This window comes from Pygocentrus nattereri, chromosome 24 (assembly GCF_015220715.1).
Source record: "Pygocentrus nattereri isolate fPygNat1 chromosome 24, fPygNat1.pri, whole genome shotgun sequence".
Lineage (NCBI taxonomy): Eukaryota > Metazoa > Chordata > Actinopteri > Characiformes > Serrasalmidae > Pygocentrus > Pygocentrus nattereri.
This window is the reverse complement of record NC_051234.1, coordinates 21272476-21298567: the sequence shown is the minus strand read 5'-3', so window position 1 is coordinate 21298567 and position 26092 is coordinate 21272476. Positions and strand designations below refer to the sequence as shown.

General features: G+C 38.1%; 1 protein-coding gene across 1 annotated transcript in view; it reads right to left on the bottom strand.

Moving 5' to 3' along the window:
* The window catches only part of tpk1 (thiamin pyrophosphokinase 1), a 117306-nt gene that overhangs the window by 33681 nt on the left and 57533 nt on the right, over positions 1 to 26092 (bottom strand). Inside the window, exons 5-8 of the mRNA XM_017717972.2 lie at positions 25219 to 25291; positions 22191 to 22286; positions 12110 to 12256; positions 4524 to 4635 (exon numbers count right to left, since the gene is read on the bottom strand). Of these exons, the coding sequence (XP_017573461.1) occupies positions 4524 to 4635; positions 12110 to 12256; positions 22191 to 22286; positions 25219 to 25291 (428 nt within the window). The remainder of the gene's footprint in view (positions 1 to 4523; positions 4636 to 12109; positions 12257 to 22190; positions 22287 to 25218; positions 25292 to 26092) is intronic.

Sequence of the window (26092 nt, the reverse complement as noted above, 5' to 3'; positions counted from 1 at the left end):
CTAGGTCCATGATCTGCAAGCCTTTGGCAGCCAGAAGGGCAGTGTCACCATCACAACATCGAACTTTAAACAGTCTATGTAACTCGACTAAACGGCTCCCTAAACGATGTGACAGAACGTGGGTCTCATTGTAACCTAATTGACAGCATCGACAAGGACATTATTAATGTAAGCGAGCAAAGGAGCATAGTGATTAATATTGTCCAGACATACCAACAGAGCGGGATCCATAACAATCGTTCAATTAGTAACTCATGGGTACACATGCGCAAAGTATCTAGAAAAGCGGTTTACATTTACATGAGACCAAAATTCACGTAAACTATGTATAAACAATGAAGTGGGTAGTTAAGAATGGCGCTCTTAAGCAGTAATGCACATAAAACCTGTACGTAACAATATTTACATTACCTTCAAGTTCTCTGTTGCTAAACCGTATGTTTAACGGCCAATTTGGCCTACCTCGGCTATTCGTCCTACATCAAGTCCAGGACTCCCGCGGTACAATGCACCATCAGGTGGGGGTAGGCTCGGCCACCGGCTGTAGGGCTGAAATGAAGATAAGCGCGGTGCGAGCACTCTCAAAACGCCGCTCTCCTCCACCCTCTGTAGTGATACAGAGAACCGCCGGGTATTTCAGTTTGAAAGGTATCCTGCGTTGATGGAGCAGTCTCTTGCATTCTCGAAAACTTTGCCGCAAAGACACTGTTTCTTTTGAATAGTCCTGGTAGATCCTGATAAGGTTGCCATTCCAATTGATGTCACCCTTTTTCCTCGCCGCATTGGTTATTGACTCCTTGTCCTGCCAGTTAAGGAACCGGGCGATGAGAATTCTCTCCGGCCTGTTGCTCCCCATATGAGCGGCTGACAAGCGGTGACATCTCTCCACCACAACTCCAAGCCGAGCATCTCAGGAATCGCATCCGACAGGAATTTTGCTGGGTCTCTCCCTTCGCAATGCTCTGGAAAACCTTGAAATCGCAGATTGTTGCGGCGGGATCTGTCCTGCAGGTCCACTATCTTTTGCTGAGACTGGACATCTCAGCGCGAGTTGCAGATGGACTTTCTTTCATTTCTTTTACGCACTCTTCAAGTGAGTCCAGTCTAATCTCTGCACTCCCAAGTCGGGTAAGGACCTCTGTGAGCTTGCCCTCTATCGATTATGTTGTTTTCCTGATTTCCTCCAGGCTGCGACTTTGTTCAGCAGACATTTGCTTGAGAAGCACATGTATACTAGCAATCTCTTCGCGCATGCTATCGCAATCTAATAATAATGTAAATGTAATCTGAGAGCTGTAATGTCGAAATTCTGAGCAAAAGTTGCACTGGTGCACGGAGGTCTCCCCCTAAGCGGCCATTTCTCAGATTCGACTTGATTGCATTTAATGACGCATACACTACTTTGTGTCAGATTTACAAAACTTTCATATGACATACAAGCAGATCAGAGCAAATATGAATAAGTTTCAGTAAGTGAAATTAAGCCCAGTCGAAGAGCATCTAACTTACATATCATTAACATGAAGCAGGCCTAATTTATGCAGATGTTTTGGTAGGGAGCCAGTTAAACAGCATCCTGCGACTGTATGTGGAGTCTGAGGAGAAGCAGTGAGAGCACTGCTCCGCTACTGTCCAAACTGTCTAATGTTTTAAAATTATGACAACTGAAAAGATTATACATATATATATACAATATATATATATATATATATATATATATATATATATATATATATATATATATATAGTGTGTGTGTGTGTATTTATATATAAAACAAAAGCACAGCGTACAATGTCTTTATATCATTGTGCATGTAAAAGAAGTATTACCAATTTTGTACTGGTATATATGCTGATGAATAAGGGCTAGTGATTCAATTTAATAGATTGTTTAATTTAATTTATCATGAAATACATCCAGCCTCACTAGTATTGCACTATATAGGGGTGAACTATTTAGTTTACCCAATAGCAGTAAATTAATACAGGCACTTTCTCATCATCAGTCTAAGTCGGTATTCACCAGTCACATAAATATAACCTACATTAGCTGCCTGAATGAGCCATATATGTGAGTAATATGTTTTGAAAAGTGTGGGGGATGAGGACTGGGGGAAAAAATTGAAAATTAGACTCGGCTATACATTTAATTCTTGGTCCATGACTACAGTAACATACAGCTATCACTCAGTATTTTTGGTGTATGATGAGCGGCAGTGGGTAAACATGAGGAGTTTTTGTTTTTAGCTGTACAGAGTTGCTGCTTTTTTCCAAAGAATGGAGAGAGTCTGCAAAGGTCTCGTGCCTTTGGTTCAGCTGCCATTAACATTATCTAACATTCTTTTGTCTGTTGCTTAGTTACAAAATACATGCACTTTTATATAATTTCGGCTCATGCAGTGATATGTGGGGTTCACTAGAAATTAGGAGTGCATTGTGGGACTTTTAAGAGCCCTCAAAATCTCTCTGGAATTCCATTTCACAATCCAGACACAAGAGAAAAATGGAGGATCAACATGTAAGGGCCCTAAAATATAATTACAGTCATAAGCTAAAGTTTGGGTATATAACAGACACACGTGACTGCACAATTATTGGTGATTTTCAGAATTGAACATACTGGAAAAAAAATATACTATGGCACATTTTATATGGCTTTTTTTTTTCCAATATGTTAAATGCAAAACAACTTCACCGCCTCAGATTTAATTCAATTGAATAATTTTGATTCAGAATGAATTAAAAATGCAAATTGTTTATACAGCAGGGGAATACACACAACATACATATGCAAAAGATTTGGCACCATTGGTCAAATTACATTTTGATGATTTTCTAAGTGAACAAATCATCTCCAGATATATACGGTTTCAGTGCTCTCTGAACCAAAACTTATTTCTCCATTTTGTTTTTATTTTTTTTGTCCATCATTTGGAAATGCCCACTTACATTTACATTGTGTCAACATTTCATTACAAACGGACTGATAGACATGACTGATTACTCAAACTCTTATTACTCATGCTCATTACACTTAGATTAAAAGCTCACTCTCATTGATTCATTCATCATCCCGCTTATTCTCATGGGTCATGGGGGGAACTGGAGGCCATGTCAGCACTCACTGTCCACCACAGGACAGGCACACACTCACTCACACCTACCAGGAGCAATTTAGTAATGCAACTTGTAACCGAGTCTTTGGACTACAGTAGGAAAACCGGTGAAACTGGAGGAAACCCACACAGACACCGGGAGAACATGCAAACTCCACACAGAAAGAATCTTGCTCACCCTATATTAAAAGCTATGAATGTTTTTATTCTCTCTGACGGGCCTCTGGCCTGGAGGCCAGCGTCCTTTCCCTCTGGTACTCATCAGAGAGAGCTTGTATTTAAGAGTGTCGGTGCCCCAAATCAAGGTAGAGGAGCAGCTCACACCTGTGTGGGGAGTGGTCACGGCGGCCCCATCTCTCAGAACAAAAGCTTTGTATTTTAAAATTGATGCAGTTGATTCACCACCTTCAGATCAATACATCATGAGACATTTTTACACCCCGACTTTCTCAGGTAATTCAGAACTGGTTGTATGATAATAGTTCACTGATTAGGCCACCATGCCTGTGTTGTTGAGGTCTTACAGCGTAACACTGTTTGAGGTCAAGTTCAAAGGTGATTATCCAAGATCAAGTCAATACTCTCACCTTGAGCGCAGACTATGAGCTGCCAAGTAAACAAAGCGTAGATCCTGTATCATCCATGGCTGCTACCTTTGTCTCCTTTTTTCCTCCCTAGGATTTTGTGATTTTTGCGAGAGGATCAGAGAGCCTAGCTCTGCCCCCCGGACACGTTCGAGTGATGTAAATTTCTCAACAGGAACAGCCTCCGCAATTTCTTCACGAAAAGCTTTCCCCGGGAATCCAGCAGAGATTATTCTAGGTGACAGCGCGTGTTAGCAGATCAAAGGCAGACACTCAAGCAACATTACTATTCTTTTTAATGTCTACAGTCAACACAGCATGCTGGCACACCTTTAACATTTAACGCACGTAGGAGTCAGCCCACCATGTTACGATCTGACGTTAAAGTCTTCGCTAACTTCATCTCTTAAAAATTCAGTTCAGCGAATGATTAGGAACACCTTAATTCATCAATAGAGTCAGAGGAAGGATGTGAAGAGGAACGGAATCATTACGAATCCGCTTTAATCTCTGTAAAATACGCTGGCCTGTGTTTTCTCTTATGCAATTTTAGTATGTGAATTAAAAATAGCCATGAAATTGAGCAAAAAGACTTGCCTTGATATGAGTTCTGTCTAAATCTAGGCAAAAAAACACCCCCAGTTGTTGAAGCATCATTGGCGGCTACCTTGAGATTTGAGCTGACAGAGGAGATGCATGTTTCTGAGGCTTATCTAGGCCACTGGCATGCAAATGGAGCGAAGAGGGAAGCGGCTGTGGCTCTGAGGGGCTCCAAAGAGACAGAGCAGAGTGAGTATGTGTGGCAAACAGGTGTTCAACTCACCAAGGTTCCATTTGAGCCCAGAGGTGGTGGTGACACAGGGGCCGCCCACTGGGACCAAACCGCACCAGCTGCCCTCCAGACCCGTATTCACACTCAGTCGGTGCTGCCTGCCCTGAAAGAGCAATCCAACAGCATATATTATACAGCTATAATAACACAAAATTTACATCTTCAGATGTGTCTAATAGAATGGACAGTGAGTAGACACAGTGTTGAAAAACTCCAATAGCACTGCTGTGTCTGATCCACTCGTACCAGCACAATGTAAGGTAACACACCACCACCCAGTGTCACTGCAGTGCTGAGAATGACCCACCACCCTAATAATACCTGCTCTGTGGTAGTCCTGTAGGGGTCCTGACCACTGAAGAACAGTGAAAGGGTGCTAATAAAGTAAGCAAAGAAACAGATGGACTACAGTCTGTAATTATTAATATAAAGTGCACCTATATGATAAGTGGAGCTGATAAAGTGTGTGCGTGTGTGTAAGTACTTACATACAATGACAATGTCCAATATGCATTATATATATCAACTTCCATTCATAGTTATATAGTTTGGACAATGATGCAAATAAATAGCCGACAGCAAATACATATATATATATATATATATATATATATATATATATATATATATATATATATATATATATACACACACACACACACACACACACGTTTTAGCTGTTTGACCACATTTAGAGAAAGGTGAAAAGGTGTAGGAGCTTGATTTTCACCAAACTATCAATATCAATTTAAACCTAGGAAGCAGCTTACTGATCATCAACTATTAAATACATTTAACACTGAAGAAGGATTACATTAACAATATGATAACTGACAACTCCTGTATTGCTGCAGAGTGTCAGACTGTCATACTGTAACATTTTTGCTTCATGTCAATCATCGAACAAAAGTGTAAACATCAGCTTCTTCACATCTCTTCTAGCGCCCCCCAAGCAGTGGCTAAATTAGCCATGCAGCACTGCACACCTGAGTGCTCCAGTATTCAGCACAGCTGCAATGCAACACAGAGATTCCTCCACCTAACTGCCCCTCGAGCACTTTTATTGCACTTCTCCAAATAACATTAAACAAAGTTCAACTATGTGATAATCCCAATTAACACATAAGTATACTGGCAACGACACACTCCCATACACAAGGCCAAGAAGTTGTCAAGCTATTCTGAGATCCGAGTTAAAGTCTAATTACCACCTTTTATAATAGACTTCAACTACAAAGAGACACAGTTTAATACTCGTTACTGAACCTGACACTGAACTTGAGAAGAGAAAGAGCCTCAAACAATGTTTCTGAAAATGTATTGACTAGACATGCTTGAAGGTGTAAAATACTCAATATAAACACATACACTATGTGGACAAAGGTATTGGGACACCTACACATTACACCTACAGGAGCTTTTATGACATCCCATTCTAAATCCATAGGGAATAACATGGAGTTGGTCCTCTTTGCAGCTATAACAGCTGCCACTCTTCTGGGAGGCTTCCTACAAGATTTTGGAGCGTGTCTGTGGGAATTTTTGCTAATTCATCCAGAAGAGCATTTGTGAGGTCAGGCACTGATGTTGGATGAGAAGACCTGGCTTGCAATCTCTGTTCTACTTCATCCCAAAGGTGTTTGTTGCGGTTGAAGTCAGGGCTCTGTGCGGGCCAGTCAAGCTCTAACATACTAATTGCTTTGTGAACTGGGGCACAGTTATGCCGGAACAAAGTGTCTTCCCCGAAGTGTTGCCACAAAGTTAACAGTATACAATTTTCCAAAATGTCTTTGTATACTGTAACATTAAGATGTGCCTAGACCAACCCCTGAAAAACAACCCCATAGCATTATCCCTCCTCCACCAAACTTTACAGTCGGCACAATGCAGTCAGAGAGGTAACATTCTCCTGGCATTCACTAAATCTAGACTCATCCATCGCGCTGCTCCACTCCCCAACCAATCAGCACTTAGCAGCAGTAATGCCAACTAAACAGCACTCAGAAGAAATAATGCCAACCAATCAGCACTCAACAGAACTAATGCTAGCATCTTATCACTTGTGGGTGCCCTCTGGCATTTTGCAGTCACGTTTTTGATATAATGAGTGAAATAAGACAAGGCCAGGCTCCCCTTAAACCAGCTCTGGTAGTGCAGCATGCAGCTTCCTGATAGACCGCCTGTTACAATACTGGTTTAAACAAACCCTCTTCCACCTGGCTTCGTTATTTTCCCCAGCACAATCTTAAGAGCTGTTCCATTATTTTATTACCGGAAGTGAAGGGTATTAGATGAGCCCTTAGAGGGGAGAAAGATCATGCAAACACCTTTTGCCAACTTCAGCAGTAGAACTTACCCAGACATCATTGCTACCTGACAAATTCCCTTTTCAAGCCCCAAATAATGGCAGACAAAGCTGTGTATAAGCTATAGCTATCAACTACATTAAAATACTTAACATTTTAAAACCATAAATTTCAATTAGCTAGGCTTTAAGTTACAAACTACTCTATTTGTTATACATGACTGCTGATACAACTTCAGGCCTTACGAAGCAGGTCTGATGGAAGTTTGTGATGAAGAAGAAAGTGAGTGAAAGTTGTTTGTTTCGTTTAAAACTAATACTGAACTTGTCTCCCTCATATATTGTCATTTGTGAGAATGAAATTTTAATTGAGAAAAGGCCATTTCTGCTGGTAATTTGTGCTGTGAAATGTCACCCATGCCCTTCTGTTACCCAGTTACCCAGTTCTGTAAACATGTAAAGGCAACTTCAGAACAAAATCACTTTCTGACTGCACAAACTGAGACTATACCAAAATGGTTTGATGTGAAAAGGTCCATTGTAGAGAAACTTAGGCTCAGACTTCTTTACAGTAGTGGTGATGGGAACCATGGGTTGCGATAACTACAATGTAATTATAACTATTTTATTTGCTAAAGTTATTAACTTTTACCTGTTGCGCTGTTCATTGAGCAATCTTTGACTGCAACCATACACTTCAAGATGGTTCTTTAGTAAAGGAAATGGTTCTATATGGAACCATGAGTTCTATATGGAACAATTTCATTCTTGGAATGTTTTTTTTTCTTTAGCACCAAAAAGGGTGCTTCTATTGTTATGTCAAGCTTGTAACAATAGATGAACCCTTTTTGGTGTCATGTAGAACTATTTTCAAAACTACATAGAACCATATTACACACAATCTTCATAGAACTCAGGTCCTAACAGAACCATTCACTTTACTTGTAGGACCATCTGTTTAAAGACTGTAGTGTTTGCATTTTGTCTGCATGTTATAAAACCAATAAGCCACTTAATGTCATGTGTTTACAGCAATTTTGCCTTGCACTGTTCCTAACAACAAAAATCACTAACACACAACCTCTTATGACTCATTGCTTTAAAAATTTTCTCAGCTGATACTAGTTCCTGGTGTCATTATTCAAATGGCTTCAAAAAGCTATTCTGTGAAAGGAAACATAAAAGGCAGTGGATGCTTCTAACAGAAACACAGTTCCTCCTACGGTCTAGTCTTTACACATCTTTATAAAGACCTTCTCTGGTCTTGGCATTATCACACTACATTCCATTTTTCTGATTTGCACCAGAACTATCAGAATCTTGCTGAATCCGAAGTGTTGGGAAAGGTCATGACAGTGTTTTTTCTCTCCCAGGCTCACATCTTTTGGAGTGGCATCATGGTGGCCCTGTGTTTGGGAAGGCTGTGTGCAGAAACATCTATTTAGAAAGCTTCAGGCTGACTGGCTTACAGAGATGGCCTGGCTTGAGCTGTCTGTGTCCTTCTCTCTGCACATCACTCAAAATCACACCATCAACAGTCTGAGCATGCAGCACAAAAGAGCCAACAGCACAGCTTTTGCACACAGAGTAGTACACACATTTGTTTTAATACATCATCAGGACTTGAAGTCATGCATGAGTCTCATAAATATTATAGATATTTGAGTCCCTATATGCAATAATAATATGTGCCATATGTATTATATACAGTGCTGTGCAAAAATCAGAGACCACCCTTTGTTTATTTAATTTCCAGTCAAAACGGTATTCATTTTTCAGCATCAAGGGGAAAAAAACACAATATATAGTTAACAGAATTACACAGAAGTCTGAAAAACTAAACATAATACCACACTTTTCAGTATTTATTGTATCCACTCTACCTTCATTACAGCTTCCACTATTATTAAGAGACTCACTTTCAGTTTTTCAAAGAAATGTGCAGTGATATATTTCCACACCTCCAAAGTTCAGTCTTAGAAGTTGGTTGCATTTCCTGCTTCTCACGATCTAAATAATCCTAATTACAAACTTAAGACTCATTAATCCAGAAACTTTTCTTCATATCTCAAATGTGCAGTTTCAGTAAATTAAATGGTGGGCTTTGACCTTTGTACAGTACTATTAATGTAAGTATCTATTTGTAACATTAAGACCCATAAGTATTGTATAAGGACTTCTATCAAATTCTATCAAATTAGTTTAAACTGCGTTCCACAGCAAACAAATTTGTTTTACAAAAACAATTTAAAAAATATTATTATCTATTTAAACCCAAGACATTATAACTGAGACAATTATAAACTAAATATGTACCAAATCATGACACTTTCTACTGGGAGGTTGCTGTCCTAAACCCTAACCCCTAAGTTTCAACTTGTGAAAGTAATATTACATTTTAAAAATCTTTTTAAATTTATTTGAAGTGAAGTTGAAAGATTAGATTTAGATTTATCAAGAGTTTGATTAAAAAAAAAAAAAACTTTATTCATAAAATGCTGTCCCACGATTTTATGTCACTACTAAAACATATTTTTATTCCACAGGTGGAGCCTAATTTTAGCTACACCCCTGCATTTTAGAGCAGGAAGTGGTACCTCATGGCCACATTGTGAGCAGTTAGATCCCATTTTTTTTAAGTAAATGTGTCCAAAAGTCTGTAAATCAGTGAGCAACATTAAGATTTGTCACTGCCAAAACATCTTTTCTGATATTAAGTAAAAAAATGTTTTTAAATAAAAATTTTACATAAAATTATTTTATGTAGATACAACTGTGCTAGTTATGTACTTGCTTTTGTTTTTGAGTTATACTCAAATTTTGCTACAACCGTCAATACTGAAACATTTGGTAATGTTCTGGTAGTGATAATATGAAATGTTCATTTATTTATTTTACTAAAATAAAAATAATTAAGGTATAGATCCATCAAAACAAAATAATTTTTGTCTAAAGTCCAACTCAGTTATAAGTCAGAAATATTTTAATTTCGAAGAATGATCTATATTTGCATGTATGTATGTAATAAACATTTTGGATAATAAAACAAATAAGAACACAAATCCTAAATTAAACCTAGTATTATCTTACCTGAACATCAGGGACCACCAAAAATAAAACTTTTTGTTCTAAAATGCAGTGGTGGACAGTAACTAAATAAATGTAATTCGTTACTGTACTTAAGTAGTTTTTTCTGTATCTGTACTTTATTTAAGTATTTCCATTTTGGGCGACTTTTTACTTTCACTCCACTACATTTCAAAGTCATATATCTCACTTTTTACTCCACTACATTTTGAGAAATCTGTCGTTCCTTTTGGTTTCTGTGTGTATAAAAACGTAACATGTCAAAGCAAAAGAAGAGCAAAGCAAGAGCACCAATCAGGGCACAGCGGTCACTTTGTTCTGAGCTTGTTTTGACCTGTTGGCCATACTGACCCAGTGCAGCACACGGTTCAATGTCAGTGCAGCAGTGTAAAAATTTGGGAGCACATTCGTCACCTAAATGATGAACTAACCTAACTTTGTGTAAATAGACAACAATATAGAAATATGTCCACACATGCAGTCGTGACTGGAACGTTTCTTTTCTTCGCAACTCATACAAACACTTTCATTTTATAGTAAATTAGTTTGGGTTAGATTATGTTTATGAACAGAGATCTACAGATCAATACAGTAAAGGAAAACTTTGTGATCCTGAGTTTAAAGCCAGTTTTTATTCAACTTGTGACTAATTTACAAAGTAATCTTAAACTGAAGCTTTGCTTGTTTGTAAAAGTGATTTCAGAGCCACTCGGTTCTCCCTGTTGGAAACTGCTTGCCTTCAGTGTTTTGTGCTTATGAGCATTTTAATAGACGTCAGTGTCACTAATTAATGATGTTCTATTAAAAGACTGGTTTACCAAGAGAGACACTGGAGGACTTAAAATGAGTTCATGAAGCGAGTCTTGTTATAAAAATGATAACACGACATCAGAGCCATAATTAATCTTTTAGTACTTTTACTTTTGATACTTAAGTCCATTTGAAGCCAAATACTTTTGTACTTTTACTTAAGTTGAGGTCTAGAGTAAGGACTTCTACTTTTACTGGAGTAATATTTTACCATGGGTATCTCACCTTTAACTCAAGTACATGATTTGTGTACTTCGTCCACCTTTGCTACAGTGTTATATATCCATCTATAACAATTTTTGAATGTGAAAGAACAGCTGACGTTTAATGAAAAACAATTTGTAATTTCTAGTAAAGGTGGTATTAATTGTAATGTAGCATTGATAATACTTGCATGTTTGATATTGTTATTTCTTGTGTCTACAGCATATTTTGGACCAAAATCCTTTAAATAGTTTTATCATTTACACATTTTTACAAAGCACTTTAAAAAGTCAGAACTGTTTTGTTGCTCTTGTAGGCTGGACCTTCTTTCATCTAATTTTTCTCTTTCCAGCTTCAGCATTACTACCATTACTTCTTTTTTGGATCCTGATGTATCAAAACAAAGACTTACATAAGTACAAGTGCTCATGTATGCTTTGAAAAGCCAAAAGACATGCAAATGGACATCTCAAAAAGAACTCCGCGTCCTAGCCTGGTTTTCTGCCTTTACATCCATGCTAGCTCCAGGCTGAATACAAAGTGGTCATTTTCTGATGTAAATTAACACAAAGCGTAACTGTTTCTAATTGCATCTCACAAAGGCTGCAAGACATCCCAGGGCACCAACATGTCCTGATTTACCAATTACACCATTTCTTAAAAGAGGAAAAAAAAACCAGGAGAACCAGAAGGGAACAACAGCAATTTAAAACAATGCAAGAGGGTCACGAAACTAAAACTTTTAAAACTGAACTCAGCTAAAACTTTTGACAATACTTCCAATAAAGGTAAAAAGGTCATGAAATTTTAATTTGGGTATGAAATAACAGTTAGAAAGTATAACTGAATATGTTTTAACCTCTTTCTTTGCACAAACAAGCAAACAACCCTCCAAAAGAAACAAAGCATTCTGAGTATCAGTGCTTTGACACAAATCAATATTAATTTGTAAAAAATATGAATCATTTTAATACTAATTATTCAGCTACAAAGGTGATTATGAAGGAATCAGAAGTTTGGTGGAGCAGTTATCAAACTATGCATCACAGAAATACACAAATGAGAACAGAAAGAGAAAGAAAGTAGCAGAGCATTCCTCAATATGGTGATAATGTCTGGGACATCAATGTTAGTTGTACAGCACTCTAATGACAGACTACACAATGATTACCTCTTGAAGTAGAAGGGCCAGTGAAGAACCCTGAATGACCACAACCGGGAGCTTTGTCATCTTCTGGGCATGAAAAAGGGTCTCCACTGTAGCCATAATCTGATCAAACCGGCCAGCCAGACCACCCAGGATGACTATGGTGTCCACCTGAGAAAAATAGATGAGTGAATGAGAAGTTCTCTAGTTCAGCAGTTCTTAAACTTTTTGAGCTTGACCTATCCCCAGGGTTGGGATGTAAAGGACAATAAGTATGGGGAATACATACTCAGAATACAGAGATAAAGTGTCTGCATTCAGCCAACGTTACATTTTGTAAAGCAACATTCAGAATACAGACACCTTTTACATTTTTAGGAGAGTACCTTAGAAATACAAATACATATTATATATATATCATCTCTCAAGAAACACCATCACTGCTTCTTAAGTAAAAATTAGCTTGCAGCATGTAAAGACTCTAAAGAAGTACTCCTTTTAGTTCCTGCTAAAGCCTGAGTAGACTGATAAATCATTGATGAGGCAGTTATTAATCTGAGCGTTAGCAAATTCTTCTGAGGGATGACCAACCAGAGTAGCGGACATGCTCACGAGTCATACGCTTAGCTCTTGTACTGGACTGTTTTCCATGAAAAGTTGTTGATTTGTATCATTTACTTAACATCACATGACATAGGCGCTCATTTTATAGCTAAATGTCCAAGATTTTGTTATTGGGATTATGGTCGCAAAAGCGCAGTGGAATTATGGGTGCCGCAGTGGACTGAAGCAAGCAATGAGAGCCAAAATAAAGTTGAGAATTTTGTATTCGTTTTGTATTAATTTGAATAATTGATTTTTTTGAGTTAGTATATAAATTAGGATTTAGAAGGTCGAGAACATCTTTCATAACAACACTATGGAAACATTATCACTCAGTTATTGATCAGCACAGTTATTAAGGGAACATGTTTGGTTTCAGGACTTAAATCAGTTTCTTGACTAATTTAATAAGAATTGAGTGCTCAAGTTTTTCAGTATTCCTTGTGAGTTTTGGTGAAATATAAATGACCTAACTATACATTATAAAGCCCTACCGTATATGGAAGGTTTACCCTCAGTGGTAAACTCAGCAAGCTACCTATGTGCTTTGAATGATTTGGATATGATTATAAAAGCAGGAAAAACAACAGCAATAGCCTAGGCTACTTAGAAGTTGACACGTAGAGGACTAATTTATGTAGGTTTAGCAGCAGGAAGGACTGAAATCGTACCTTTCTGATTATGAACAGATGTACCAAGACAGAAATGAGAATCCCCTCGCTGATTAATATAAACATGCAGCAGAGAATGAAAGGGGTGGCTGGAGTAGCTGTATACTAGTTGTCTCTAAGCGTGGTTTATCACATGGAATAGTTTGAGTAATTTAATAAAGACTGCATGAAAAATGATTTCCCTCTACATCAAAGTACAGTACTGAAGGTCAGCTCCATATGATGTTCACATAAACCAAAGGTGCAGAAGCAATGCTCTATGTGCTCCAGCCCAGCTTATCCCCTGTGATGCAGTGTAAAACAAAGCATGTAATTATCTTCAAGCCCTGGAAAATGTTAGGAGCTTGTCAACTACACTGAACATTTTCTGCTTCAGAGCTTTTGTTTTTGATTGCATGTTCAGCGCTGATGTCCTTTATTTAATTGCAACAAAGGCCTGTGCTTAAAAAGTAGCTTATTTATTTATTTATTTATTATATTCATTATTTACGAGGGGAGAGTGTGGTAAAAGGACAGGAAAGTGTGGACGTAGCAAAAACGAAGTGATTATTACACTCTTCTCTGCTCGTCTGACTGATGCGCTCGTGCTGTATCCCTGGGAGCTTTAAACTTTCAGTGTGACATGGAGCCGTTTAAAATTCAGAGACGATAATCAACACAGCACACGCACCCCCTTCCCCTTCCCCCTCCCACCCCACAGGGCCATTTAAAGAGCAAGTCATTATGAGCCGGTCGACACATAAATTGTACACATTACAGTGGTGGGGTAATTACATTGACGTTTAGGGGAAATTACTCAAAATGCAAAGTACAACTCACTATAGGAGCCCTCTAGGTTCCTTCAGAAACGGGCTGTCTGAAGTTTCCTTTTGACCTTCTTTGGAAAACCAAGGAGAACAGCCTCAGGTTCAGATCCGAAGAAACATCTAGGGTTTCCAGGACATGGATTAAGCTTAGTCTCAGACTAAAACGCAGCACTCCATTGGGAATTCTCTTGTAGTCTAGGATTAGGCTTATTCTAGGCCTGGGAAACTGGCCCGTGAAGATGCAAATGATAGATTGATAGATATTTAGATATTTATGATAGATGTTTTACAAAGACAACAATCTGTATTGCTGTAAAGTTACGGGTTAGTTTAGCTCTTAGAAGTCCCAGTTATAATTCTATATGTATTATTTCTCTCTCACAGCTCAAACATGCCAAGAAACTTTCAATGCATTCCTGATTTGTGTTTGTAGAACAGGAGACATTTTTATTATGATTCAAATGTGATTCAAGCGTCATTGTGCATACACTTTTCTCTGTATAAATACAAAAAACCTTTGCCATTTTTTTGACATTGAAACAAAAGATGATCAGAAAAGAGACTGCAGGCTTGCGCCTGTGAATTCAGAATGTCAGTGCACCACACTCTGTTATGGCCTCTGGAAAATTCTCACCCAGAACTAGACAAATGTTTACAAGTTCATTGCAAAAAAAATGAAATACTGGCAGTAGGGCTACATAATAAATAATATAGTATCTTCAGGAGCTGTGTTGACAGAACAGATCTAATTATCTCATACACGCAGTGCTACCCTGCTCTACCAAATGTGAGATGAGTAACTTAACCATTCGGCTAAACAGCCAATTACCAAACACACACACATATGCAGCTCAATAACTACTCCATTCTGAACTCCAACCCTGTAAAAACACATTAAATATGATTGTTCTCACACCCAGTATAGTATTTTAGGAGTGTGAGGCAGTAATGGTTATTGTCTCAACAAACATATTTAATAACTAAACAAAAAAATTTACTCTTTTGTGTACATAATATATAAAGAATATTTGTTTTAGTAACAAATAGCAGGTAATCCTTAACTCTTCAGTGCAGAAATCTGCTTGCAGTTCCGATGTAAGTAGCTGTTAATATTTCATTTCTTTTTATTTTGCACAATACTGAATAGTGCTTTTGTAATTTTGCTATTTTGTTAGATTTCTGTTTGCGCATCAAAAAAAAAAAAAAAAAAAAAGTCTGGACTTCCCGTCAGATCACAACCCGTCAGAAGCACACTATACAATAATAATTCATTACTTCTCATATCATTGTTGTTTTATCCAACAGCTTTATTAAGCATCACATTTTATGTCCATATTGTACAGCTATACCTTCTTTCTTTTCCAATCTAGTCCATATATCCAATATTTCTCATTATGAAAATATTTTATAAATACAATAAGCTTATTCAACCTGTGAGATGCAAAATTGGCAAAAATTATTTCAAGTTAGCATTTGGAGTGTTGAGACGAAGAGAAAAATACGTGCATCAAAACACGTTTGAGTTACTGAGGCTGCACCTTCTCAGTGTATACTTGGAAGACACAGGGTTTACGAGGTGATAGCGGTGTTAATAAACACTCTTTCTCATCTACACTTTCGACGGGGTGTAATTCTATTCTAGATAAAAAAGAACTTGTTAAACAGTAACACAAACTGCGTGTGCATATTGTGCACTGAGGCAAGTTTTTCACTGTGTCTTCTCACATGCATCAAATCCTGAGAACTGAAACTGAAAACTCTGCTAGTACCGATCCTTTTGACAGGCGTTCCAGACTTGTGCTTCCATCTAACGTCTGCTGCCATTGCTAAAAGATGTCTCTCTGTAACACACTTTTGACCCACTGCTGCTAATTAACACCTGGATTTGACAGGACGAGACTAATTCACACAAAACTGGCCTGCACAAGTTCATCTATCAGTTGCACATGTATCACCCATTTTCTAGGTGGTCCCTTGACATTTTGCATGATCATCCACATATATTCACAAGGAAAGGTTTTTGGTTTTTCTGTGCTCATGGTCCACAAGCTATAAATGTAGCCTTGTGTGCCTGTTTTGCACTTGAATTGCAGGCAGAATTAGCTTTATTTGTGACTGGTAGGGGTGGGCGGTGGGGGAGGATTTGATGCTTAGATGCATCGCGATGCGAACGTGGATGATTCTGAATCAATTCACAAATGTCAAAAGTGATTTTCTACATTTTAATTGATAACGTGATGTTGACGGAACGCAAAAGGCGGAACTTTGCAAAGTGCACTGCCCAGACAGTCTGTGACATACACACTACATTAAAAGCTAGCGCAAGGGTTGAAACCCAAATGTTAATAAGTCACTTTGTCTTTTCAACAAAAATGAAACCACCTTGGGAGCCACAACACTTTGAGTCCATTTTACCATCTTGGCTGTAAATATGTCTCAGTATGTACTGATGTGCTAGTGTAGGCTTAAAAAAAAAAAATACAAACAAAAACGCAGAGTTTGCTCTGCTTTAGGATTTAGCTCAGCTATAACCACTTTTCTTGCATCACCAGCTGGAAATATTTCCACAAAAGTAGAGCAGTTTACGGTAAAATGTCTCTCAATGTTCTACTTTTTATGAGGCTGAAGTCAGGTTCTTGTTCTTCAGCTTCTCGTTTTAATTTTCCCATTCCACCTTAAATGGTGCCTGAGATGGCAGAATGTAACTGCACCGTTTAAGGTGGAAGGGGAAAATTCAAACAAGAAGCTGAAGAATGAGAAAATGACTTCAGTTTCACACGTTTTTTTTTTTTAGTGTTTGATAGTTGCAGATTACACGTATCAGAAAACCAGCTAGAGTGATTATAAATGCAAATAAGTCTATTCATCTCCAGCAGAGCTTCATTTTACTGCAAAGGATTATTTTATTTTTACCTAGAAATCTAATTCTGATGTGGATCCGCAACCATCGAGTAAAAGAGCCGCGGATTGCCGACTCTTGAGCTAGTGTATGGAATCAGTTTGGCTTCTTTGGAGTTGAGTTTCCATCCGTTTTCCGCCCGGTTGTGGTTGCTGCCAACCAGAGGACCATTGATCAAGTGATGTCAGAGTTTCCACCCAACTTGGCAAGGACGACGCAAACTACAAACTCTATCACAACTTTTATCGTGAAGGATTTGCGTCCGTACTCAGTCTTTGAGAACCAGTCAGAGAACCATCACTCTATATTGCCTGCTTTGGAGCTGAGATAAAAGATATGTAAAAAAGATATTTTACTGATACAGCGACCCCCCCTTCCCCCAACTCTATGCACCGAGACCAAAACCGAAGTTATAGAATCAGAAAACGGGAAGTTTCTGTGTAGAAAAAAGATGCATCAATAACTGTTTTATAATCGCATCCCTCTGAGTTGTAATCAAATCGAATCATGAGGTGACTACCAATTCTAACTTAGAAACTGGCATAAAAAGCTCAGTAAACTGGGCTTAGCTTTAGCCACACCTCAATGGATGCTTCATGACCAGGTATACAAACAAGCCTCAAGAATTTATTTATATTATTTGTAATACAGCAACTTAACTTTATAGTAATAGGTTTTTTCTGCCAATTTTCCACCTATTTGCTTTTTAAATGTGCAGCAGCTGCTAACATGACCCACTGCCCTTTACACTAGTCCATCTCCACGGAACTGGCCAGCATAGTTTTAAGAGCTAAACAGAATGAAACTGGGGCCTATCATATTTCGATAACAAGAAAGAAGACTATAGCTAACTAGCATCTAACATTATGTAGACAGAAGGAGTTTTGCATTGTAGAGCGACCAAATATTAGTGACCACAGAAATTAACTCGCCTATACATTTATAAAATAGGATTACAACGTGTGGGAGAATTTCTTATGTGTTGCTACATCTCAAGGGTTCGCCAAAGATGCAAGATTCTGTTCATGGGGCTCAGAGATGGAGTTGGAAAGTAACGAGGAAAAGCAGACAAATCAAAAGTGTGTGTTTTGGGCCTGACACATTCTCACACAGCAGGACAAAAGGGCACAGAACAGTGGAAGAAGGAATGAGAGAAAAACTATATTTTTTATATAAAGTCAAAGTGCATGTTCATATATTAATGTATGTATATGCACGTGATGGTCATCAGACTGAGGCCCTTCAGACAGATTGTCAGAGTTCACAGTCAGACAGAGAGCACACCTACACACGAGTCTCCTCCCTGACAGCTTGGTGGATCTGGATTCACACTGATGCTAAAGCTGACAGCTCAGACACACATAGATATGGAGCTTTGGGGGTGAAAACATATGCTTCACCTCCCCTTGGATAAAATAAATAAATAAATAAATAAAAGCACTCTGGATTCACAAGGCAAACCACCACTCCACCTCCAGCCTGACATCTAAACTCCTTCAGAAGCCATTCTTCCACATAGCCTTCCTCGACTGGGCCTCTTTCAACATCTTTATTTCATGTTGCCATCCCACAGCCATCCATCTCACATACCACACTGCAAAACATGACATTTCATAATAGAAAAGCAATAAGTGTAGACAATATATCTAGTCTCTTATAAAAATGTTGTGGGAATATTTATAGTTATTTAACCTAGAACAATTTGGATCTGCAAAATGGTACATTTTTGGGGGGATGGAAAAACTTCTATTCTATTTTTCTCTTATGGACTATTTCTATTAGTCTATTCATCATGAAATGCTCACACAATATATAGTACATATATAGACTGGCCGTCGTGGGCCAGTTGAATGGCCCCCCAAGGTCTCCTGATCTGACCCCCTTAGACTTTTATCTTTGGGGTCATCTGAAGGCAATTGTCTATGCTGTGAAGATACGAGATGTGCAGCACCTGAAACTACGGATACTGGAAGCCTGTGCTAGCATTTCTTCTGCGGTGTTGCTATCAGTGTGTGAAGAGTGGGAGAAGAGGGTTGCATTGACAATCCAACACAATGGGCAGCACTTTTAACACATTTTATAAGTGGTCAGAAACTTGTAAATAACTCATGAAAGAATACAGTTACGTTAAAACCAAGCACACCATTGTTTTTCTTGTGAAATTCCCAATAAGTTTGATGTGTCACATGACCCTCTTCCCATTGAAAAAACTAAAGTTGGATCCAAAATGGCCGACTTCAAAATGGCCACCATGGTCACCACCCATCTTGAAAAGTTTTCCCCCTCCCGTATACTAATGTGCCACAAACAGGAAGTTAATATCACCAACCATTCCAATTTTGTTTGGGTGTGTCCATATAAATGGCCCACCCTGTACAACCGGCATTGTCAAATTGAGTAAAAAGAGAAAATGTTACAGGACTTTGACATCAATATATAGTATTTGGCATCTATATATAGTAATCTTATCAGGTGAAATGATGTCACTCACTTCTATTTCATTCAAGAAGTATTTCTTAAAATAAGTCAATTATAAGTAAGATTATTTTACTTGACGAAGTTACTTAAAGGGACAAATCTACTCATCGTTACATGTGCTATAAAAATATCTACAAGCATCCTACAGCACTGCTGCAGTAATCTCAAGAGTGAGATCATCCAGTTTAAACTAGGAACCCCCCTTCTGATTATGCCTCTTGATGGTTGGTAAGACGTTTTGAATAACTAACTGTTTTGGGGTTTGTATTTGGAGGTTTTGATTTTTTTTTCTTAGCCTGTGAATGCAGGAAAGATAGACAGCTAATGTTACCACTGGTTGGAAGCTGAATGTCATATAGCAGCCATATGTCATGTATGGAGCGTGCAGTGAGGCTGGATAGAAGTGTGAGCAGACTTTAATAACAAAAACAAACTAGCAAAGTAACTAACTACAAGGTTTCAACAAAGAAACACAAAGCACAAACAACACACAAGGTAGGGAAAGAACCACTACATCAGACAAAGTGACCGAAGACCAGACCGTTCAATATGGATTTAACAAGCTTGTTTAAAGTACAAAAGATGACACCATATAACTGAACTAAATGTTATGAAATCATTACAATGATGAGAAAAGATTATTCAAATGACAGAAATGACCTGTCAGATGAGGAGATCAAGGCCAGTGAAATGACCTAGATACCTTACCTCAGTTTTGCTTAGTTTCTCTGACTAAAAGGGTAAAAAGTCTCTCTTGTCCATTTTGTGCTAAATAAAGATAGAATCACTTTTTTTTTACATTTTTGTTCAACATCTGAGGTAAGAGTTACACCAAGGACAGCCTGGTTGTATTTATTAGCCTATAACTGAGTGAATAACACTCAGAATTGGCAGACAAAGAGATTTCCATTGGTATTATGATGTATTTGTCTAAGGTATATTGGGTATTATGGTGCTGATGAACAAAAGCATGAAAACAATATAAAATGAATTCTTTCAAAGCAATGAAGCTATGAAGCTGAGGAATACAAAGTATTGCATGCTGCAATACTATGACGAATACCATAATAAGGGCCAGGGTTGGGATGTAACGAAATACGCGTATTAAGAATACGTATTCAGAACACAGAAAAAAAGTATCTATATTCAGTCCAAGTTACATTTTGTAAAGGCAGTATTCAGAATTTATGGTTACTTGCTACATTTTTATGAAAAAACATCTTCAAAAGAAACACGACCCATTCTTATTTATCACCTATTTCAGAATCAGTACGCAGCATGTAGCAAACATGGTCATTAGATGAATTTTACAGAGGACCTTGATTAACAGCCTCTTTACAAGCACTGAAATAGCTATTCTAGCCTGAGTAGAGCCTATGTATAAATCAGTGTAATGATTAGTCAGTAATCTCAGCATTAGTGAGGTCTTTTGAGGGACGATTAAGATTAAATTAATAACTACCAACCAGTTAACAGTGAGGAACAGTGTGCCTGAAGTATAAATGGGTTTCTCATGTAGCTTACCAAAATATAACCTGAATATGTTATATTATAATGAAAGGCTTTACCGAACACATTTAGGACAGTTTATTCAGTGGTTAGGCATCATTACTTTGTCAGTATTTGCCCAACCCTGCAAAACGCCCCTTTAAGATGAGTTAATATGCTCAAGTTAACCTTAAAATATTCTATTTATTATTTTTTTTTGTATTACCGTATTTTCCGGATTATACGTCGCTCCGGAGTATAAGTCGCACCAGCCAAAAAAATGCACAGTAAAGAAAAAAAAACATATATACGTCGCACCGGAGTATACGTCGCATTTTTGGGGGGGGGGGGATTTAATAAAATCCAAGTTAACGTAACATGAACAGTTATTCAGATAACAATGACAAACTATAACAAAGAACATGCTAACAAGTTTATCAAACCATTTTTATCAAAGTTTATATCACTCCAAATCATCAAATCCATTGAACTCTTCATCCTCAGTGTCACTTATGAACAACTCCACTAACTCTGGAGGTGGACGAAGCGCCGCTTCCTCTTCTTCGTCGCTTTTGTCAGACTCGTCGTCAGTTACATTTGCAATTATTCCAGCCTTTCTGAATCCCAGCAGGATGCTTTCGGTTTTCACGGAAGCCCATGCTTTGCTGATCCATTCAATGACTTCCGAGAACGTAGCGTGGCGCATTCTCCCGGTTGCCGTGAAGTCCGTATTTTCCGGACTATAAGTCGCTCCGGAGTATAAGTCGCACCCCTGGCCAAACTATGAAAAAAAGTGCGACTTATAATCCGGAAAATACGGTAATAGTTTTACATAATATTTATATGAGCTTAGACATAATGAAGAATATTTTATATGTTGTCTACATTTAGGTTCCTTTCACTCGCCAAGACACACATTTTTGCAGTGCAGAAGATATGAACTGACTGCAGGATTTGACTGGACCTAGATGAAGCTCATGCAAGGTAGCCATTGATCTTTATAAGTCATTTTTTTCTCAGGCCTGCTGTGGGCCCAGAGTGGGCAGTGGGTTAGATTAGAGGCAAACCTATAACATCAGCATCAGCACATTGATTTCCCACTGATGAGCTTTCTGAAATTAAGGCAGCGCTGAGTGCTGATGAAGAGAATGAAGTCATACCTGAACTTGCCGCTTTTTGATCTCCTCCACCATAATGTCCAGGCACTTAGTGAAGTCTGTTAGGTCCTGATCAGCCGTTTCGATCAGCCTGCAGTTCTACAGCCACACCGAGGTCAAGGAAAAGAGAGAAAATGTCAGTTATATTCTTAGAGATACTTACACATCCTGTCAGACGGTAAAAGGGCACATTTTCAGGTTTGTTGCGATTCAAAATCAAACTTAGTTTTCATTCATGTTAAAATGGATTCATTTTACAGAGATCTCTGCACAGATTGGTTTAGCTAAGTTAAATATAAGTTCTGCAACCGGACATTTTCTAGATAGTATTCTAGCAGCTAGCATGATCTTCATGCATAGCATATAACCTCCAATTACTTGTTAGCTACACTAACCTAATAGCTCCAGAGTGAAAACTAAAGACACAAACTTTATGCAACAAATATGTCTAGGCTGACTGACTGCATAATAATAATACTGTTAGTTTTAATGCTATTGAGCCATTATAAAAGAAAGCATCCACTACAAACAAGTTTCACTTACTTATTTATCTGAATGTCTTCTCTTTGATGGCAGTGTTTATATTAGGCCTGTCATAAAATTCATGAAATTTTAGTTGACTGATTATAGCTATATAATGCAACTATCACAGTACAAACCTAAAGAGGCTGAAGTGCCTGATGAGCTATTTGCCGAATAGCTGTTGATACTTAGTAACTCCCAACTGACGGAAAAAATAATCCAGCCCAAATAAAATATTTATCACCACCACCCTCTAAAACTGTTATTAACAAATATCAAATAAACAAGCATTACTAACCACAGACCTATAAAACTGTTATTAACAAATATCAAATAAACAAGCATTACTAACCACAGACCTATAAAACTGTTATTAACAAATATCAAATAAACAAGCATTAGTAACCACCACCCTCTATGGGTGTTATTAACAAACTTCAATTAAACAAGCATTAGTAACCACCACCCTCTAAGGGTGTTATTAACAAATATTAAATAAAAAAATATTAGTGACTGTGTCCCTCTCAAACATTTAACAAACGTCAAATATACAAACTTCACTCATTACTGCCCTCTAGTTGTGCTATTAACAAACATCACATAAACAAGCATTACTCACTGCTGCCCTCTAAAGGTATTAGTAACAAACATTAAATAAACAAACATTATTCACTGCCACTTTCCAAAGGTGTAAACATCAAATAAACAAACATTACTCACTGCTAACATCTAAAGGTGTTAACAATCGTCATATAAACAAACATTACTCACTGCCACCCTCTAATGGTGTTAACAAAAATCACATAAACAAACATTACTCACTGCTGCCCTCTAAAGGTGTTATTAACAAACACTAAATAAACAAACGTTACTCACTGCTGCCCTCTAAAGGTGTTATTAACAAACACTAAATAAACAAACGTTACTCACTGCTGCCCTCTAAAGGTATTAGTAACAAATATTAAATAAACAAACATTATTCACTGCCATTTTCCAAAGGTGTAAACATCAAATAAACAAACATTACTCACTGCTGCCCTCTAAAGGAGTTATTAACAAACACTACATAAACAAACGTTACTCACTGCCACTTTCCAAAGGTGTAAACATCAAATAAACAAACATTACTCAATGCCACATTCCAAAGGTGTAAACATAAAATAAACAAACACTACTCACCACCACCCTCTAAAGATGTTATCAACAAACATCAAATAAACAAATATTACTCCCTGCCTCCCTCTAAAGGTGTTATTAACAAGCATTAAATAAAGAAACATAACTCACTGGCGCCCCCTAAAGGTGTCATGTACATCATATACATAATAAAAATGACTGTAACTTAAAACAGAACACATTTCTAAATGTTTCTGAGAACTGAAAGTTCTGGAAGTTTTTGTAGAATTTAAAGTGCTCACTGTGACCCCCCTCCCCCAAATAGTGCTTTTTGCTGGGTGTGTAAATGGTGTGTCTCATTGGGGGAGCTTCTCAGAGTGTCAGCACGGACGGAGGGGAACACTGCTGCTCTGTTCTGCTTCAATAGAAGCGTCTACATGCGCCGATCCAGGTGACTTCTCACTCGCAGCAGGTAGCACAAAGCCCGGCTGGCGAGTGTCAGCTGAGGAGCTTGTTCGTGTTTCAGTGTGATCTCCCCTTTATCCCCTACAGAATACCGCTGGCTCTCTGCCTGCCTTTCTCTTCATTCACATTCAGATATGCAGCCATGCACCATCGCGCTTATGCTCTTGCGAAAGTCTGTCGACAAAAATGTATCTTTGTGGGCTTTCTTGCGACGCTAAAGCGCTTCGCCTCCTGAGCCTCACATGCCATTTTTCTTCAGAGCGATGCGCAATTCCCACGATCAAATTTACTGTGAGTGGAAAAATGGCAGTGGGATCAACCTAAACTGTGAAATCTGCATTTAAAACGGGCTGTACCAGCTAAAATTAATTTGGCAAACGGAGCTTTGCCTCAGTCTTCAACATAAAAAATGTATACCGTGTAAATCTAGATAACCATATAGTTCTGTATCTACAGTGATTTGTTTTGATAACAAGCAATTGCTTTCACTCATTATGGAACAATCAGTTATATTAAAGATGAATTAATAATTGTTGAGAGAGACACAGAGAGAGGAAGAACAACAACAATAATAACAACAAAAAAGGAGAAGCAGAAGAAGAAGAGGAGGAACAAGGAAAAGAAAAGCAAGAAAAAGCAGAGGAAGAAACAAGAACAAGAAAAAGAAGAAAGAATAAGAAGGAGATAAAGAAGACAAACAAAAGCAAGAAGAGGAAAAAGCAAAGAAAAATCTGTATGTGAAAAAACTTTAAAAGAAAGTTTTAAAGACAGAAGAAGAAAAAGAAGAAGAAGAAGAAGAAACAGAGGAAGAACAAGAAGAACGAAGACAAAGAAAAAGAAGAAAAGGTAGAAGCAAAAAAGAAAGAAAGAAAAAAGAAGAAAGAAGAAGAGGATGAAGAAAAGGGGCAGAGAAGGGAAAGAAAAATACCTTTTCTGAGTAGAAAGCTTTGACATCTGGTGTAATGGAATCAAAATCTCCACTTATGTAGTCTGGCAGAAACCTATCCAACATGAGAGATAGAGAGAGAGAGAGAGAGAGAGAGAGAGAGAGAGAGGTGAGGATTTGAAAAGACAGAACTATTTAAAAAAAAAGAAGTACAATTTGGACAGTCATCAGTTCCTTTATTTAAACGAAATGAATTAGTGGCCGTGACAAGGGCTGGATGGAAAGCTTCCCTGACAGGCTTCCAGTGAAAGCCCTTCAGGGCTTGCCAGTCACCAAAGCTATCTGTCCTTCAACAAGACAAAAGCACAGACAGCCTGTCTGACACTTACTGAATTGATATACACATGCTTGTCTACCTTTCACCCCGAATATTCACAAATGGCCACAAATGTGAGCCTGTATAGATCTGTGAGATTTCCAGAATGCGACAAGAAAACTGGCCGAATTGAATATTTCTAGTGTGCAGATCACGCTGCGCCCCCTCCTTTCCCCTTCGAAAGCCAGAAAAGAAGCGGAGCGGGGCGATATAGCTGTGCTATCTGGAGGTATTAAAGCATCACCGTTGCGATTTCATGCTCGAGTGGCTGCTGTATGCAGCCGTGAAAGGTGCGGGTCTGCAGTGGCAGGCTGCTTAAGAGTGATACCGTACAGGATTACACTGCTGCCCGTGTCTGCGTCGTACGGCTCCACTGAGGCAGCTGTTGCTCAACAACAAAAACAAACCTTCACGTCCCAACCTGGTGAAAAGCCTGAAGGATTAGTTTGTCTAAAAAAAAATTAAAAAATAAAAGTCAGGCTTCAAGATGACTGTTGCTACAGTTTTTAGCTATTCAATGTAGTTTTGTCCATTTTTAAG